Source organism: Pteropus vampyrus, unplaced genomic scaffold, assembly GCF_000151845.1.
Source record: "Pteropus vampyrus isolate Shadow unplaced genomic scaffold, Pvam_2.0 Scaffold240, whole genome shotgun sequence".
In the NCBI taxonomy this organism is placed as follows: Eukaryota; Metazoa; Chordata; class Mammalia; order Chiroptera; family Pteropodidae; genus Pteropus; species Pteropus vampyrus.
In genome coordinates this window covers 1,176,633-1,195,480 of record NW_011889021.1, presented here as the reverse complement: position 1 = coordinate 1,195,480, position 18,848 = coordinate 1,176,633, and the positions used below count along the sequence as shown (strand labels likewise).

General features: G+C 38.6%; 2 protein-coding genes across 9 annotated transcripts in view; one reads left to right on the top strand and one right to left on the bottom strand.

Annotated features, from left to right (window-relative positions):
* The window catches only part of BTBD10 (BTB domain containing 10), a 68,270-nt gene extending 57,631 nt beyond the window's left edge, over nt 1-10,639 (top strand). For both annotated transcript variants that reach the window (XM_011374168.2, XM_011374169.2), the window contains 3 exons: nt 4,058-4,255; nt 6,768-6,878; nt 9,502-10,639. In XM_011374168.2, coding sequence (XP_011372470.1) covers nt 4,058-4,255; nt 6,768-6,878; nt 9,502-9,812 — 620 coding nt within the window. In that variant the 3' untranslated portion in view covers nt 9,813-10,639. The remainder of the gene's footprint in view (nt 1-4,057; nt 4,256-6,767; nt 6,879-9,501) is intronic.
* A 723-nt stretch (nt 10,640-11,362) lies between these two features.
* Nucleotides 11,363-18,848, bottom strand: part of ARNTL (aryl hydrocarbon receptor nuclear translocator like) — a 104,174-nt gene continuing 96,688 nt past the window's right edge. For 5 of the 7 annotated variants that reach the window (XM_011374165.2, XM_011374161.2, XM_011374164.2 and 2 more), the window contains 3 exons: nt 16,930-17,023; nt 12,767-12,869; nt 11,363-12,027 (listed from right to left, as the gene is read on the bottom strand). In XM_011374165.2, the coding sequence (XP_011372467.1) occupies nt 11,867-12,027; nt 12,767-12,869; nt 16,930-17,023 (358 nt within the window). In that variant the 3' untranslated portion in view covers nt 11,363-11,866. The remainder of the gene's footprint in view (nt 12,028-12,766; nt 12,870-16,929; nt 17,024-18,848) is intronic. The other 2 variants (XM_011374166.2, XM_023519909.1) reach the window with 2 other exon arrangements.

Here is an 18,848-nt window from a genome sequence, read left to right as displayed (position 1 = left end):
AGACGCTGACTATACCAGACATCAGAAATGGTATTTGCAGAGGATTTCAAGTTGGAAGGAATGTGACGTGCTTAGGGAACTGAGAAAATGGAAGTGTGGATCGAGCGGAGTGATGGAGTTTCCCCGGAGAAATAGGGAGAAAACAGTTTATTACCTGAATAAATAATTAATGATTCTCCACTTTGTTCCAACCACTATTTTAATTTCTGGGGATGCAGTATGAGCAAACCAGGCAACATTTCCTATTCTAATGGAACTTAAACTCTTTTGGAGAAGACAGACAATAAACAATGTAAACAACATATGAACAAATAATATAAGTTAGATAGTGGTAAGTGCTGAGGAGGGGTAAAAGGTAAGGAAGGGACATAGAGCAGTCAAACAAGCCTTCGTTGGAGAGGAAAATTTAAGGAAATTCCAAGCAGAGGTTAACAGTGAGCATTAGTGTTTAAGAAGCTGGCCTGGCATGTTTGGAAGCAGCAAAGAGGCTAGTATCATTGGATTAAAGTAAGAGTGTCATTAGTAAGAGATGAGATCATGAGAGGACCTAGGTCATGTAGGGCCTTTATCTTTGGGCTTCTATTGATTGAGATAGGAAGGCATTGGAGAGTTTTGATCAAAGGAGTGATATGATCTGTAAGGCTGCCTGCCACCTTTTACCATTTTGTAGGAGCACTGTTCATACAGAATTCCATGTAGAGTTGTGCAGTGCTATAGTCCTGATCTGATTTATGCTTTAAACGAATCACTGTTGGCTGTTAGAAATGGACTGGAAGATGAATGAAAGTAGAAGCAAAGAGATAATTAGGAAACTGTTGCCATAATTCAAGAGATGGTGTTGGCTTAAATCAGGGTAGAAGCAGTGAGAAGTGATCAGATTCTGGATATATTAAATGGCGGCGGGGGGGGCGGGGAGAATGCTTTAATTAACTGGAAGTGTAGAGTTGCCATTAATTTAGATGGAGGAGTCTTCGTGGGGAGCAGAAGTTAAGAAGTTTGATTTTGGACGTGTTAAGTTTGAAATACTTGTTAGACATCCAAGTGGAAATGTTGAGTGGGACATTGAGTATACATGTCTAAATTTCAGGAGAGAAATATGGGCTAGATATTTATATGTGGGAGTCATCGTTATATGTGTATAGTACTTAAAGAAAAAATTTTAAAGGACTGTACACAGTGACTTATAACCTCTTTTCACATAACGGCTTTATGGATCAAGTTGAGAATTTGAGACTTTTATTCTAGGCATAGTACCAGCCATGAAAGATTTAAACTAGGAAAAGACACAAGTAGATTTGGCTACTGTTGGCTACTTTTATTCTAGGGATAGTACAAGCCATGAAAGATTTAAGACCCCCAGTGGATGCCTGAGACGGCAGATAGTATCGAACCCCCCACACACACACACACACACACAATTTTCTGTTCATTTCTTCTACCACAAATTTAATGCCTTTTCCATCTCAAGCACTTATCATGCCCCGTGCTTGTAACTTTTGCAGTTTGAGGTGCAACAGCAAAACTAGCATGAATTTTTTTTTTCCTTCATGATTTCAGATAGAAGATTCGTTCTTACTGTAGATCTTAGCAACCTCAGCATATGATTTTTCCCCCCTTAAGTCAAGAATTGTCACCTTTTCATTTAAAGGAAACACTTTATGACTTCTCTTTGGCAGATCTGAATTTCCAGCATCCCTACTCTTGTGCTTTGGAGCCATTACTAAGTAAAATAAGGGTGACTTGGACACAGCATTGAAATATTCTAATAGTCAGCCTGATAACCTAGACAGCTACTGTGACTAATGGGAGGGTAGCATATATAGTGTGAATACACCGGACAAAAGGATGTCCTGGATAGGACTGAGCGACAGCCTGAGATTTCATCACACTGCTTAGAACAGCATACAATTTAGAATGTATGAATTATTTATTTCTGTAATTTTCCATTTAATATTTTTATACCACTATTGACTGTGGGTAACTAAATCTGCAGAAAGCAAAACAGCGGATAAGGGAGGACTACATTTAGCTATCACTGTCAAACAGAGTACCTATATGTGATTTTTTTCATGCGGGTTGGGCTTCTCCAAGCCTGGAGACTGCGTTCAGAGAGGAAGCATGGAGATAGCAAGCATTCCCGAGATCAAGGCAAAACTGCAAGTTATGTACCATCACCTCTTCCATGCTACCCTGGTTACAAGCAAGTCGGTGTCACCAGCCTAGATAAAAAGGGAGGAGAATTAGACTCCACCTCTTGCAAAGAGATATGAAGGTCATATTGCAGAAAAGCATGTGGCACAAGAGATAGTACAGCTATCTTTGGAAATATCTTCCGGAAAAGGAAATGACATAATCCAAGATATATTTAAGAGGTGGACTTGATAGTGCTTGGGGAATGATGGAATTAAGAGATGAAAACAAAATCAAGGCTTTATTCATTTAGTCTACAAATATTTAAGTGTCTGTCAATGTCCAGCACTATTTGGAGATGATTCTGACAACCTGAGTGGATGAGGATGCTATTTACTGATTTGGAAAACACTGCAGAGAGGCAGAGATGATTAAATTCAATTTTGGATATATTGAGTAAGTTTAGATGCCTGTGAGGTGTCATGCAAGTGATTGCCAGAAAGCAGCTGAATATAATGCATCTAGAATACAGAGGGCAGAATTAGTAAATTTGGGAATTGTCAGTATAAGGTGAGAGAAGAAAAGAACTTAAAATTGTCCTGAGAAATAGCAGTATTTAGTGAACAGCTAGAGGAGAATTGGCAAAGGTGACCAGAGGAAAACAGCCAGAGAGGAGAAAGAAAAGGAGGCAAATTGATATCAGAGATTCTAAGAGATAAGAGCATTTTAAGGAAGAGGGAGTGGTCCTTGTGAGAGCTCCAACCAGGTCAGAGATTGGAATCAAAAGATGTTCATTGTCTTTAACAATCTAGCGGTCATTTGGAGAGCAAAGTGAACAGTTTTGAGGAGTCATGAGTGTGGAAGCCAGATTGGAATTGGGTTCAGAAATTAGGGTAAAGAAAATGTGTTGATACATCTAGGACTTTAGCTATAAATGGAATTTTTTTTTAATGGGAAATAGGCAGCCTATAGAGAGACATAGCTAAATAACAATAATATAGATTGTTAATTTAATCAATCATGTATTGTTATAATTATGTATTAATAGTTATTACACAATTAGACAACATATTGTAGTGGGAAAAACACTCTCCCTTGAGAGACTGCAGATTTGAGTTATAATCTTCCCAGTAGTTCCTGAGATATATAGAACCTTAGGTAGGAGATAGGACATTGCCATTGAAAGAGGAGTAAAAGAAAAAACAAGGTCAATGCAGGTGAGTTTGTGGCTGCGTATTTGGGAAATTGAAGTTGTTCACTCTCAGGAAGGTGAAGTGTGATGTGTATCTTTTACTCCTCTCAATTCTAGGGTCAGGTCCGCTATGTAATTCCTGTACCTTGTTGTATTTTGCTTGGACTTTGCCTTCCTTATTCCAAGCCAGTTAACTCTTCTCATCTCACCCCTCTTCCTATACTGAAACATTAATGCTGTTTGGGATTAATTTTCTGAGAAAGAAACATATGGGAAATGGAATATGGGAACTATTTTAGTTCATATGGATAATCTGAAAAATGTCCTTAGTATCTACTTTAAGATATAATTGCGTATACTGATGGAAGACAGCATGATATGGTAAAAAAAAAAAAAAAAAAAAAAAAAGCCCTAGGCCAGGGGTAGAGGTGGGGGGTGGGGGTGGGTTTAGTTCTGATTTTGCAAATTAGTTTTGTAACCTTAAACAGATTACTTCGTGATGTGTAAAATGAAGGGGCTTGTTGTTGGGTGCCTTTATTGGCCCTTTTTGATGTAAAACTCTACAGTTCCATAAGAACTCTTACTAGGAAAAGTTTTACTGACTGAAGGATAACCACTGTATTGTCGATAGGGTCCCAAAGTAGATGTTGAACTAATCCCATGTTTTGTTGCTTCTGTTCTTTTACTTATCAGTCACCCCCCAAAAATCAAGATTTTTTGTGGGTTTCATTTCAGGTGCCCTAATGCATGAGTTATCAAATGATGGTGCTCGTAGACAGTTTGAATTTTATCTGGAAGAAATGATCCTGCCTCTCATGGTAGCTAGTGCCCAGAGCGGGGAACGAGAATGTCACATAGTGGTGCTTACAGACGATGATGTGGTGGATTGGGATGAAGAGTATCCACCACAGATGGGAGAAGAGTATTCACAAAGTAAGTATTGTGGCATGTTTTATCTCTCTTGAATTATTACATATATATATTTTTTTTATAATATTGATCAAAAGACAGTTTTTATTAAGTACATTGAACTCTTAACTATATCAGGAGTCAGTAAATTGTGGCCTGTAGGCCAAGTCCAGCCTATTGCCTGTTTTTATAAATAAAGTTTTATGTATTGTCTATGGCTGCTTTTGCGCTACAGTGGCAGAGTTGAGTAGTTGCAACGGAGACCGCATGGCTAGCAAAGCCCAAAGTATTTACCATCTGGCCCTTTACAGAAAAAGTGTACCCTCCCCTGATATGCACTGAGATGGTTTGCTCTTTGTCGAGTATCTGGATCTTGATGAATATTTTTTCTTTGCATTTGGAAGCATCCTAGAGAAGTAGATCCTGGAGTATAAAAAATAATTTTTTTTTAAGATGAATTTTTATTTGTATGTAAAATGAGAAGCTTCAACTCACTGATTTTGAGGATGACTTTCATTTCTAAGATGTTTTTTTGTAAAGCTCATAATGTGTTCCTGGAGGATACAGTGACCCTTCAGAAAGCTTTGTGGAACTATAGTTAGGTATTTCTGACCAAAACAGTGTATCTTGAGCAGCAATGACTAACTTTTTTCTTACTGTACTTCCAAACTTTTTATTAGTCTTTTTGTTTTTTTAGAGAATTTATATTATAGTTTTTCTTGATGAACTCAATATAGTATTTTTGAACAGTTTCATAGATTGAGAAGATAGAGTTAAAAGAATGATTAGAGGAACTAGGTAAAATAGCCCAGCATCTTGTACTGTGCTGCAGCCTGTGTTGACTTGGTAAGGATTAGGGGTTAAGTAAAAAGTTCAAGAATATAGGAAGTACCAAAATCCTTTAATCATTTTTTTCATTTTACTTACCCTTTTCTAAAAACAAAACAAAGCAGACTCCAAGTGGTATTCTTTTTGACTTCTAGAGAAGATTTTCAAAGATTATTTTAATATGAATTATGGTAACACTTTTCAGAATTTACACTGAAACATTTCCTTTGCATGATGTATTTAAATGAGTGTTGTGATTCTTTTGTGGACAGTTGTAGTAATAGACATTTCTGTTGCTATTTCCTCATTCCTCGGCTCTTTGCTGACAGTGGTTTTCTATAATAATATGTGGAACGAAAAGTTGAACAAAACATAGGGAAAATGAAAGGTTACCTGAAATTAAGAGAAACATATTACATTATTTTCTGTTAAGAAAGAGGAATGAACAAACTTTTATAATTTGTATTTTAGTTTTCAAAAAGTTGGACTCGAAGAGAGTAGAGGTAACCATAGAACACAGGGATTTCAATATAGTGATACAGGAAATATAATGCACCTGGCTTTTCCTTTTCAGTTGTTGAGCTTTCCATTTCAGTGTTTTCTGGTTTGTTTTCTCAATTTTTATCTTAAGCTCTGAAGCTTAAAAGGACTGAAAACGTTTTTACTTAATTTGTCTAAACATGTTTCATTTTTTGCCAAGATGTTCCAACCTAAAGAAGAAAGATTCATTTAAGGAAACAGAGATAGCCTCTTCAGCCTGATTTTCCTAAATATGACATTATGACACCATCTATTCTAAGATGTCAAAAAACGTTTATCTTAAAATAATCTTAAAGACGTAGTTAATCATCACAGATTTACCCCATGAGTAGCATCTATATACGTATTTTCCTTTTATTGGCTTTTAAACCAGCATGTTTGGTTTGCAAGTGTGTTTTTCTTTTTTTGAAAAAACCTTTGCAGTTCACCTTTTAAGGGAGATAACTCCACCTGAAAGAGAGAAGGCGAGGAAGGTCCATCAGTCTAACTCCCTGAAGTTCCCAGCACATTTCGAAGACTCAACATGTTGTCAGTGGAATGTCTGTCCTTTGCAAAGCCAGTTTGCTCTAAACAGACTAACCTAGGCAGAACATGCTCGAATCTGCCATTTTTAACATCAGTATTAAATGGGGCTGTTCGCCTGAATGGAAAACAGTTTGTGGGGAGGGTCTTTGCCTTTTTGGGGAGTTATTAATAGTTGCTCAATCCATGAAATGTAAGATGTATCCATTTTGTACTCTCTGACAAGGCATTTTTTTCCCCTCTGCAGACGAGGCCTTGTAGGCATCATATAGCAAAGTCCTTTACTTTGCCTGCTTGATAATGATGTGATCCGGATATTTTTCTCTGTTTCTCTTATTTGAAGAAATTGGGGCAGATCCTATTCCAATAAGTTTGTATACGATATATCTTTCAGAAGGAGATTTTTCCTATGGATTGGGTTACATGGTTGGTTATTAAAGCTTTCTTGTTTCAACTTAAGTAGACATTTGCTTATACATTAACTGTACTGAATTGTCCTGTCATGTTGGCTAGTCATCCTTTGGCATCACTGCATCCACTCTTTGGGCTTTTAGGGTTGTCAGGCCCCTTTGATGATCAAGATAAATATTTCATATCTAAGTACTTTGATTTTAATAAGAAAATGTTTTTCTCTTTTTGTTTCTAGTTATTTATAGCACAAAATTATATAGATTTTTCAAGTACATTGAAAACAGAGATGTGGCCAAATCAGTTTTGAAGGAGAGGGGTCTTAAGAAGATTAGACTGGGAATAGAAGGTAAGACGTTTTCATTATTTTCCATTAATTTTCTTTTGAAAAAACAAGGTTAAAAAATTGGAATACAGTTTGGATATAGTTTAGAATATAGTTTGCTTTGAGGAAAACTCAAATGATTATTGAATGATCATGTAATAGACCTATAGATAACAAAAATCAGCTTCCTCTTAGAAGATAGAAAGCCATTAGAAAATTTTATTCCATAAGATTCCCTAGCAATATTAAGACATGCATATTTATCTTTTCTTCTTTAGCTCATCTTAGTGCATTTTCTGAGTCCATACATTTTTCGATTGCTTTTTACTTTATGATTTAAATGAATTTTTCCAGATGCCTTGTCCGATGCTTCTTTTATTTTAAAGTGCGCTTAGTGAGAATAAAATATTTTTCTTGGCATAATATGGCATAGTGTAAAGAATAACGATTACGGAGCCAGACTGCTTGTGTTCAGATCTTATGACTTAATAGCTGTATGACCTTGGCCAAAGCACTAACCTTCTCTGTACCTCAGTTTCCTCACCTAAAATGAGAACATTAATGAATACTTTATAGGATTACTGTAAGGACAGAATGAGTTGACACGTGAAAAACACTTAAAACAGGGCCTGGCATGTAGTAATTCCTCAGTATTTGTTTGCGGTAGCGATAATGAAGATAATGGTGTTGATTAGCGATCCTGTTGAGCTGTGAGGTCATAATACAGCAGGTCCTCAAACAGTGTTTTGTCCTTTCATTACCTTGAAGAGATGCCATAGAAACTTAACTCCTGTTTTTATCAATTAGCTTATGGTAAAATTGGTGTCATTATGTCACTTGCTTAAAGTTGCAGAACCTATCAGAGATGTTAGTGAGGACTTACTGTAATGGTCTGCCGAGATATGGGGAAGAATGACCAGAAACAGGGTTTTTGCAGGAGGAGGAGACTTTGGACTTAAAAAAGTAGTGGAATTGCTGACATTAGTTTTACCAGTGTGTTTCTTCTGTCATTTTGCAGACAGTGGGGTTTAGCTGCTTGGTCTCAAAGCTAGAGAGAAAGCAACTGGAAGCCACTTTAGATTGGGAGAACAGGGACAGCCTCTGTAAGGGGAAGACATCTGAGCTGAAGCCTGATGACAAGTAGGCTGGAACCAGGTTGTAAGAAAGCCTTACATACTGTACTATAGCGTATGGACCTTCTCCTTTAAGCATGAGGAAAGTATTGGTAATTTTTAAGCAAGGATGTAATGTGATTATACTTGTGTTAGAGGGGTGGTTCCGTGTGGAGGACAGATTGGAACATGATGAGATGAGAATTTAAAGACTTTCTAATAGTTGAAGAGGAATCCAGGACCAGGACAAAGAGATGGAGACCTCTCTGATCTGTAGTGCTTCTGTAGGGGTAGTCGACTGGAAGTGTGAGACACAGAAGACATTCTACAGAATGTCTTTAGGTTTTTAGCCCTGTTTGCCCTCTTCATCTCAACCACATACACACTCTACACGTAGCTAAATATACTAGCTACCAATGATGCCTACATACATCCCCTTATGCAGTAATCATTAATTGAGTTCCTACTATGTGAGGCCTTTCTGTTTTTTTCTCATTCTAACTATGGTCACGCTGTGGTCCACGGGCCAAATCCAGCCCGTTGCCTGTTCTTTAAATAAGTTTTATTGAAACATAGACATGCTCATTCATTTACGTATTGTCTGTGGCTGATTTTACTTTATAGTGACATAACTGAGTAGTTGTGGTAGAAGCCATATGGCCCACAAGCCTGAAATACTTACTGTCTGGCCTTTTACATAAGATGTTTGTCAATCTCTGGTCTAAACAAGCAACTTTTGCTAGTAGGAAGGAGGAAAGGGACTTGTAATAATTTTTAAGAAGATTATGTCTGGAGAATTTGCCTTACCTGGTAAATGGCTGAAATTTTTCTAAAATTAGGATTGTCCTTACTAGTTGTTACTATGATCCAAGAAGAGGAAGGTATGATTAGGGAATTGCTTTGGAATTGCTTTGGAATTGCCAATCTGAATGAACTCTTTGGTTGTTGGAAGCAGTAACGTTAAAATGGTATAGCAAGTTAGAATATTGGTTTTGCTGACTGAGGGCAGAAGTACCTAGAACCAGTGAGGTTGGAGAGCTCTATAGCTCTTTATTATTTAACCAGAAAAGGACAGAAAAAAACCCCAGAGCATTGTAAAGACGTGATTTAGATTTAAGGAAAGTAGAAGGCAAATGTAGCAGTAAATTGTAGGCCTTGAGGCCAGATAATTCTGTGAAGGGAAGGGTTCAGAGATACTAAGGATACATAGCTAGAGCCCAAGATGCACTAGATTACATACCATTTTATTTGGGACCCATCTCCTCAGTGCTCTTAAAGAATTTTTGTTTTTCTCCTGGTGGTTGGTATATTGAATAACCGAGAGAGGATGGTGGACAGCTTTGTGAATTTCATCACTAGGATTTCAGTTTCTGGCTGTTGAACTTGATGACCAAGGAGATGGAATATTGGTTTCCTTTCTCTGTTTTAATTTGTTCAGAAGCTACAGCAGAAAAGCTCTCTTGAGGCAAAACTGGGTGATAAGTGTGGGGGACCGTGTGTATAGCCTCACTTTTTAAAACCTTGCTCTCCTCCAGGTTATCCTACCTATAAAGAGAAAGTAAAGAAAAGGCCTGGGGGCCGCCCAGAAGTGATTTACAACTATGTCCAAAGACCCTTTATTCGAATGTCCTGGGAGAAGGAAGAAGGAAAGAGTCGGCATGTAGACTTTCAGTGTGTAAAGAGTAAATCTATCACCAACCTTGCAGCAGCTGCCGCAGACATTCCCCAGGACCAGCTGGTAGTCATGCACCCCACTCCGCAAGTGGATGAGCTGGATATTCTCCCCATCCATCCCCCTTCGGGCAACAATGACCTCGATCCTGATGCACAGAATCCGATGCTGTGATGCTGATGTTCCTCGAAACCATAGCATGCTACTCTTCACAGTGACGTTGCACTCTCCTCATTCTGCACTGCAAGGCCACTCTCTTCATCGTGAGATGCACATAACAATGTTTAGGATATTGCAGTGTAGGCTTTTTTAAAGACCAAAGGTGGCTGAATGGTTTTTTAAATGAGTACAACTCTAGCATCCTGAGGTTCCAGTTATATAAATGTATTTGTTTACCAGTAGGTTTGTGAAATTGGTTCTTTGTATGGGGGACAGTCCTTTTTCACACATCTAGATCTTTTCAGAAGTGGTGGAAATTGGCATCTGGGGTACTTTCAGTCTAGATTAATATCCGTCGCACCCCAGATAAAATGCAGAATATTATATAGTTGCACTTTATAAATGGTGGTCAAACGGAACTGTTCAAGCCATTTTTATAGTTGTGATGCACAGTATAACTTAAATAAGTGCTTCTATCAAAGTATTCCTTCAGTAAAATGTGTATAGTTTACTGCCCATGGTGAGCAAAAAATGAGTATTTATCGTTGGGCTTATTTGAATGATTAGAATGATATTCAGTGCCCATATCTTATCAGTTATCTCCAGTGCCGTTTTCACCCTTTTTTAGAGTGAGTCACATGCAGGGAGTGTGAACATCAGGGGTGGTTTATTATCCGGTCTGCCTTACCCTTAACTTGTTCACAGATATTTATTTACTAATGATTGTTTTTAAGACTTATGGGATAGGAAAATGAAGTGTTTGCTCTTCATTTACTAAATGATTGTAAACTCGCGTTTTTCATCAAAATAAAATTCCATTGTTTTAATGTTTCTGATCCACTGTATAACCTTGGCCATTTTTAGTTTCATTAGAATTCCTGTCTTGTTGGTATCAGTATAACTAGAACAGATTAGTAGCTCAAAGAACTCCAGTTTGGTATATGTGTGATGAGGCACTTAGAGTCCCTACTAATTATAAAATGCTATAAAAGAAGGTTAGATCTGAAAACTTTTAGTTCAGCCAGATATGAAGGGTAAGGTACCTGTACTAGATCATACCCTAATTTTTAGAGTCAGCTAATTTCTGACATTAGTTCGGTGCTTTTTCCATTATACTGTGCTGCTGAGCACATTATACAAATGTTATTTTTTAAAATATTCTGTGGCCCAATTCAAGAAGGAATCAAGTATTTAGGTGCTTTGGGTCTGGGTCACAAAGTTAAAAGCCATACAATTGAGTAGTGGTAGAGAGAGGGTGTAATAGAGAAGCCATTTTGTTATATCTAATCTTGAATTTGTAATTTCAGAGGATTTGAATTTCGTGTTTAAACAATAACGTCTTTGTCCTCACACATTATAACTGCAATTATTAGGAGGTTAACTATTTTAACCATAAAGCAGAGCTGTTAACACAGGGAAATTATGTCAGTCCCATAATTGTTATGAAGGCCAGAAAGGTATGTGATAGGCATGGATCGTCCTTAAAACCAGCTGTAAAAAACTGATGATCCGGCCCTGCAGCACAAACGTTTTCTTCCCCTAATTATTTGAAATGTGAACAGTACTTATAGAATAAGGGAAACATTTATTAAAAATATTTAACTGTCTAATACATTATACTTTAACCCATATTTATAGTAAAGGATTCTTACAAGGAAGAATAAACAGCTTTATGATACAATTAGTATAAGAAATATCCACATGGGGGACTTCTTTGTAGTGTAAAAACACCATACATCTGAAATGACCATTTGCATATAAAAGCTACCAATGATGCTTCTGTGCACAATGATTAAAAAATTCAACACAAACAGAATCCAAAATATACAATTAATGCAAGCTATCAACAGCTAGCCCAATAATCAATGATGAGGAAACACTGGAGCAGGCTTAGTTCCACTTTGTCTGAAGTTACACATAGTAAGATTGACTTGTATCAATGGCTCTGAGATGGCTTTTATGGAGACATAAAAGCTGTTCTCTCCTTACCCAGTAAGCTTCACAGACTGTAAAACTCCACCAGTAATGCACTTTGATGCTGTAACTGTTGCTAAAGCAACTTGTAGTGTTTACAGCGGCCATGGCAAGTCGCTAAAGTCAACAGGGCCACCCAGCCCAGCATCTGCTTCCAAAAGGCTCATTATGACAGCCATTGCTGCTTCATCATTACTGGGACTACTTGAGCCTTGATCGTTGTCTATCATGTCTATGCCTATATGGGGGTTCTCACCTGTTGGAAGAGATAAAGATTGGTCAGAGATAACACTAACGTGTGATTACTGTTAGCAAATCCAAAGCATACTTTTAATAAATTATACTTAACGGAGAGAAAATTGAGAGAGGCTACTTTTGGGGCTGCATTTCCATACACACACACACACACACACACACACACACACACACACACAATTTATACATATATATACACACACACACATATATATTTAATAGGTTTTTCAGAGGGAAGAACCAAGCTTTTAGAAACAAAGTGCTTAAAATTCAATAAAAATTAAAAGCATTCAAGTTGACCTCATTTTAATCTGATATAAGAATGAGTTATAGTAGGAAGGACAAATAGGAAGGTAGAGATTAGGAAAAAAGATCTAGAAAGATAAAGATGGGTAGGATAGGGGAAGCAATCTTCATTACTAAATGACTTTTAATACCCTCTGAAATGCTTATTGATCACCTTTCTAGGCTTTATCTCTGAACCTTCATCAGCTTTTCCTCTGAAGAGATTATGCCAAACATGGAGAAAGCCCATGTCCAGGCAGCTGTAGTTCCCTTCCCTCTTGAGTTCCAGGGATAAACTTGGACCCTCCACCAGAACTTAACCATTAAACTCAACTCTGTTCTTATCAAATATATCTAGAACTAGCTTATTTGGAATGTTCGACTTATTGAAACTGACTTTGTGCCAGATGTGTTACAAGCTCATTGCAATGGAAATGAATAAGTATGCCACTTACCAAGAATAGAAGAACTATCAGAATATGGATAACCTGGGTTCTCCTGAGCCTGCCCTGAGAGTAGGCCACTGGAAGGAATGTCTGGAGTCCCTCCATTTAAAATCTACAAACAAAAATGAAGTTTGCACATCACTATCAGTTTCAATAGTATCAGACGCATCGTCACAAGAAAATGAAGCATGTTGAAAAGAGGAAGGTGGGAGGAAAAAGCTCCAAATGGCTTCAGTTTCCTATTGGATGATTTCAAACAAGAAACTGTTAAGAACGGTCACAGTAAAAAGAACCTCTCCCCCAAACTATTCTTTTCTCTTCATTATCAGCCCACACAGGCAATTTGAAGGCTGAATAAAACCCCTAGAACAGTTACCTTGGCTCATGCTACTCACATGTCTCTTTAAGGCAAAGGGCTAAGCCTCAATGAGCCCAGCTGGGCAATTCTGCTGTAAGGGAGTAAAATTTATAGCAACAGATGTTGCTGAAGAAGTAAGGGCTTGTTAACAAACTATGAAAAGGCACAGCTTTGACGAATCACAAATGAAACAACAAAGCACTAGAAGTAAATCATCACCAGTTATACTACAGGTGCAGTAACCAGCGGTTGAAGTTAAAATGGGCCACGGAGAAGCGTTATCACTCCTCAGTAGCAGAACTCTCATTCTGTCTGCACCGCACCCCGCTCCCCGCTCCCCCGCCCCTGCTTCCTTCCCCTGCTGAGTCTCATTATAGAGAAGACTCTTTGAGAAGTATTCAACTGTAGGTGAGGGAACTGTGTGGTAGCTGCTTGGATTTCAGGAAGGGCAGTGATTTGGAGCCTTGCCAATAGGTGGCATTACATGGTTCTTTACCTCTGCAGTTCAACTTTTTACCCCTTTACACTCTTAAAAATTGAGGACTTCGAAGAACTTTTGTTTATATAGGCTATATCTATCAATATTTACTGTATTTGAAGTTAAAACTAATTTAAAAAATATAATAAACTTATTACACGTTAATATGAATAGCATTTTAATGGAAAAATCCAAAACACATTAGGTGTCGTTTTACATTAAAAAAAATCAGATGTCTGGCTTAATAGAATTTAACAGGATTCTCATATTTGCTTTTCCATTCAGTCTGTTTAGATATGTTTATAGTATATGAAGGAAGTCTGGTCTCCCATAGATAAATAGTTGGAAAAGGGAGGTATATTTTTATAGCTTTTTCAAATAACTTGTATTCTTCTTTGATATTATATCAACACTCAACAAGTGGCAGTTTCTTAAAAGGCTAACTGCAGTGTGGAATCTGAAGCCACATCAAGGAAATTTTTGTACTCTTAACATTCATTGGCATATCTTGGCAATTAGGACAGGTCTTTCACCTTTGCATGATTTTAAAATACACTGGTCATTTGGAAAATATTGGCTTACTGAGTTATTCAGATCTTCCAAATGTGGACATATTTCATTGTACAACATCAAAACATCACCATTAATATTACCTGTATCATCAGAAATATCTTTTAAGTTTTAGAAAGCTATTGAGCTCAAAGTAGCAGATATGTTTCCCCAAAATTCTAATTTTTGTTTGAAAGCTAAAATCACTGGCAACAAATACTCAGTTGATTTTCTTGAAGTCACAGGTTCACTTCATTTTCAAGAAAATGTATGCTAACTACCCAAGTCTGAATAGCCATAGTTTGCGACAGTAAAAATGGTATCCTAGGCGAAAAGCAGTTCGTTTGGGTCATAAACAATCACACGAGTGCTTTTCCATGAGACAACCAGCACAGCGCTTTATGCATACTTCCCGTTTTGTAATGGTATTAAAAAGATTTACTCAAGGATTTTTTTAGAAAAGCAGTTATTTTTACTGCTTCAGTGAAGACATTCTTAAATGAAACTGTCTTAAATTTTTTATTTTCTTTGATTTTGAGTATTTGGTGGTAAGAAATCCAATGACTGCTAGTACAGTTTGGTGCCACTATCCTGATTTTGGCATAAGCACCAGCAGGTTTACCCAATGTTGCTTTTGCACCATCAGTTCACATATCAACACAGTAAGAAAAAACATGTTTTAGCATCATTATGAAAATAGTTTGGACTTTGTACAGGCCTGAAAGAATCTTATCCCTCCTCCTCCAAAAGACCACAGATGTCATTTGGGGAACTGCTGCTTTATCTGAGCCTGCCTCAGTGCTTCTGGATGTCCAGACCCTCCTGCGACCTATCGTGCTCACTCAGTCTCCCCCTTTTAACCCTGACTGAAACAACTGGTAGGTTAAATAGCTCATTTTCGGACCTGCCAAATTTGAAGGTGACTGGGAAGGGCTGCCAGCATTGTGGCTTTGGTGTACCGTATAATGCTGTCATTTGCCATTCCATCTTGTTCAGGCTGCTCTTCTAAGTCCTATCGCTGAGGACTCGTAAGAGGATATTCAGGATTTCTTCTCCCAGACCCATTTTTATAACTCCAAAGACAAGGAAAATTTATTTTTTATAAATGCGTTAAAAATACTTGGGACTTTGTGAGTATACTCTTTGCAGAGTATACTCTCACATCTCTGGCAGCTGTTGGTATGAAAAGAATCACGTCAAGAGACCTGAATTAGTTTGGAACCATACTTATTAAAAAATGTCGGGCTAATCATTTAACACTTGGGAGCCTGGATTTTGTCACCTATAAAGTTGTAAGGATGAGAGAATGTAATATGAAGTTTCCCTGAGTAATATTTAAGCATTATACTGAAGTAATAATCTTGTAAGAAACAGTAGTGTGGGACTCTGGGTAACACCAGGAAGTCAAGTACCTAAAAGTTGAATTGAGAAGTAGAGAAGTGGAGACCAACCTAAGGAGATAATGGATCCAACATGGAACGACCTAGGGCTGTAACAGGAGAACAGAGCTGAGAGCACAGGCTGCAGGCAGAGTTGGAGGGGTATAACTAGCCTGGATTTCATCAATTGACGTTATTTTCTGAGTCGTTAGCAAAGATCAGTCATGTTCACATATATTGTCTCATAACAGGAGATCATGTGCAAAGATGCTGGCTGTCCTAACCTATATTTGCTCCATTATAAAGAAAACCATGGCTTAAAAGTTGTACAGGATCACATGGCTAGCATATGGCAAAGCCAGGCTTCAAACCCAGGTCTCTTTGACCATGTTCTTACTCATTAATTTATTGACTTTGAAACCTTTTGGCGGAGGCTCAAAACCTTACTTCAAACTTTTACAGAAGATTCATATATAAGTAGAAGTAAAGCTGCCCTGGTAGGAGGGGGAGTCCCGACCTTACCTTTCTCACCACCTGGCCCTGTCTCCATCCTACCTGCAGCATCATGGCTTTTGGTAACCTGAGCCTCTGAGCAGCCCAGTTTTGAAAACTCTTGCCTTACTTTTGATATAGTTTGTGCCCTAGGAGTCCCATCTATGTAAATGACTAATCTGTCTCCGTACATGTTTTAGGACATAGGAGAAGGAAGGCTATGTCTAAAGATGCTGGCCCTTGGGTCATCCTAACCTATATTAACATCAGGCACTATAAATAGGTTTATGATTTACAATTACTGTGGGCCTAGACTTGTAAATACTGTGGCAAAGATGAAACAGATGAGTGGTTTCTAAGCCTATTTATAGTGTAGTTTTCTAGCTAGCTCTTCATGAGGGCTGACGACTGATAAACTACTTGTATCTGTGCTGTCACATCATAGGAAACCCAGGCAGCAGATCCTCAAGTAATCTGCAGCTGCAAAAGCATGGCTTGCCTTCTGAAGCATGCAGGTGGTATCACTGTTTCCACTGCTTGCACTAGGCACTAATGATATTTTCTCCCCTGAAAATTCCTGGCGTAGAACTCGCTAATTCTTCTCTCCTAAGAGCTGTTGAACTGTTCCGTCAGTGCAATGGACTGATAACTCCCATTCCTTAGAATTCTCTTTTTGCCTTTCCCCACTCACATGGAGTACCTCCGCTAAGGATGTCGGCAAGCCACGCTAGCTCTACCAGTATGCTTTATACCTACCTAGCCTCACACAGATGCTTTTATTTCAAGGAAGAAAAATGGGTTCAACCTGTTTCAGCAACTACAATTGTAATTATGTACTCTCACCTCCAACATTTCAGAACTTGGGAAAGAGACTCTAGATTAAGAAAAGCCTGAGTCTAAGAGTCATCAGCCTTACCTTTTTGCCTCCTGGGGAAGAGGCATCAGGGGGAGGTGTACTTGTGATGTTCAGTGGGCTGGAGCCACAGCTGGAAGGTGATGACCCTCTTATCCTGTCAGAGAAAAGAGGAGCTAGTTACATTGGCTTTCCCCCCCCCCCCCCAGTGGAATATTTTGTTGAGGGATTAGGGGGCTAGAAGAGGGATTGGTAAACTTATTCTGTAAAGAGCCAGATAGTAACTACTTTGTTACAATTATCTCTGCCATTGTAGCTTGAAAGCAGCCATAGATAATACATAAATGAATGGATGTACCTGTGTTTCAATAAGACTTTATTTACAAAACAGGTGATAAGCTGGATTTACCCCTTAGGCACCTGATCTAGAAGGCAGACTCTGGAGTCAGGCATCTCACTGACGAAGCCCTCGGATTAGGGTCTGGATTTTAGGTTGGAATTTCAGACAAGTGGCCAGTTTTATTTTCTCAGTGAATTCAGATCTCATAGTTGGAGGGAACTTTAGAAGTTCAGTCTCTATCTCTGATACTATGAACTAGAATCCACAGCACATGATTTATCCTCTTTCCTACAAACACTGTTTAGCTAGTAAATACTCTTAGGAAATAGGTATCTGAGTGGCTCAGCCACAACTAGAAAGTAGCTTTGTAATAGTAGTAGCAGTAGTCATTGTCTAGTCCTTGTCTCCTAAGGCTGCAGGCGATAAAAAATGGGTCTGGGCCCTTCTCAGCATATTTTTAGCACAGAAGGTTTACAGAAGGAAAGACAGAACCATAAATGCACATGAACTCTTGTCAGGCTGAAGGGCTTCAGGAAAGGAAGCCGTGGCCTGGCATTGAAGCCAGAGAGAGTATAGTGGCAGCTGAGTGACCGCCAGGCCCTTAGTTCCTGCCTGGATGAACTGACCCCTCCTCCACTGCCAAGCAGTCCTGGCGCTTGACCCATCCTGCTTAGTTCTGTAGGTGTGTGAGAGTGCACGAGCTTTCTCTCCCTGGTTCACAGCTTCTTAGAGGATACGACTACACACCCTGCACTCAGTGCACGCAGATGGCTTCCAATTTCTTACTGAATTGCTGTTGGATGTCGCCCACCTTTCCTCCTGTCTATGAATCCACTCCTTTTCTAGGTTCCTCATCTCAGAATTGCCTTTCCATTGTTTGTTTCGTCTTCACTATCTAGTCCTTAAATTATTGATGTCTCTTTGGGATAGGATCATCACAGTAGGATAAGCCTTATTCCTGGGTCATTAAGCACGCTCACCTTCATCTCTTCCAATTCCAGTCCAACTTCCACTGTGCTTACTAACGCAACATCTGGACTCCTGTGCAGTATCCTACAATGAATGGGGTCTTAAAATTTTCTTCCAGTCTAAACTGCTCAGCATCATTTCTTAGGATTCTTAGCATTCTCCCATCATAGCTCTGTGGCTTCTTTCTATTAAGAAGCTTCTCAGTTAGGTAGCCTGCTTCTTGACTCTGAACATGCCACTCATGCCCACTCCAGTGTGTGCCTGTCTTTTCTAGAAGGAACACCCAATTTCATCACAAACCTCAGCTTAGACCAAGTTCAAACCCTTCCTTGCTTGCTTGCTTCGGCCCACACACTCTCCCTTTTGTCTATTCTAAAGAAAATAGGCTTCTCAAAGATTGTAAGATTCTTGAGGTCTTTTATACTGTTTTTGGATATTCTCAAGCAAAGCACAGGGTACGTAGTGGCGGATAAGAATCTGATTATCACTGCACGTTACCCCACGTTGCCTTCTGAAGTAGACTCAAGCAGCCATATCCACCATTTCTGTATGGCTGGGAAAGATCTGCTACCTACTGGAGTTGAGAGCCCCTCTATTGCCAACTAGAAACAAGGCCAGCCTCTAATTCTCCTGAGAATCCAGTGGCAGCAAGGCACAGTAGTCACTTCTTCTT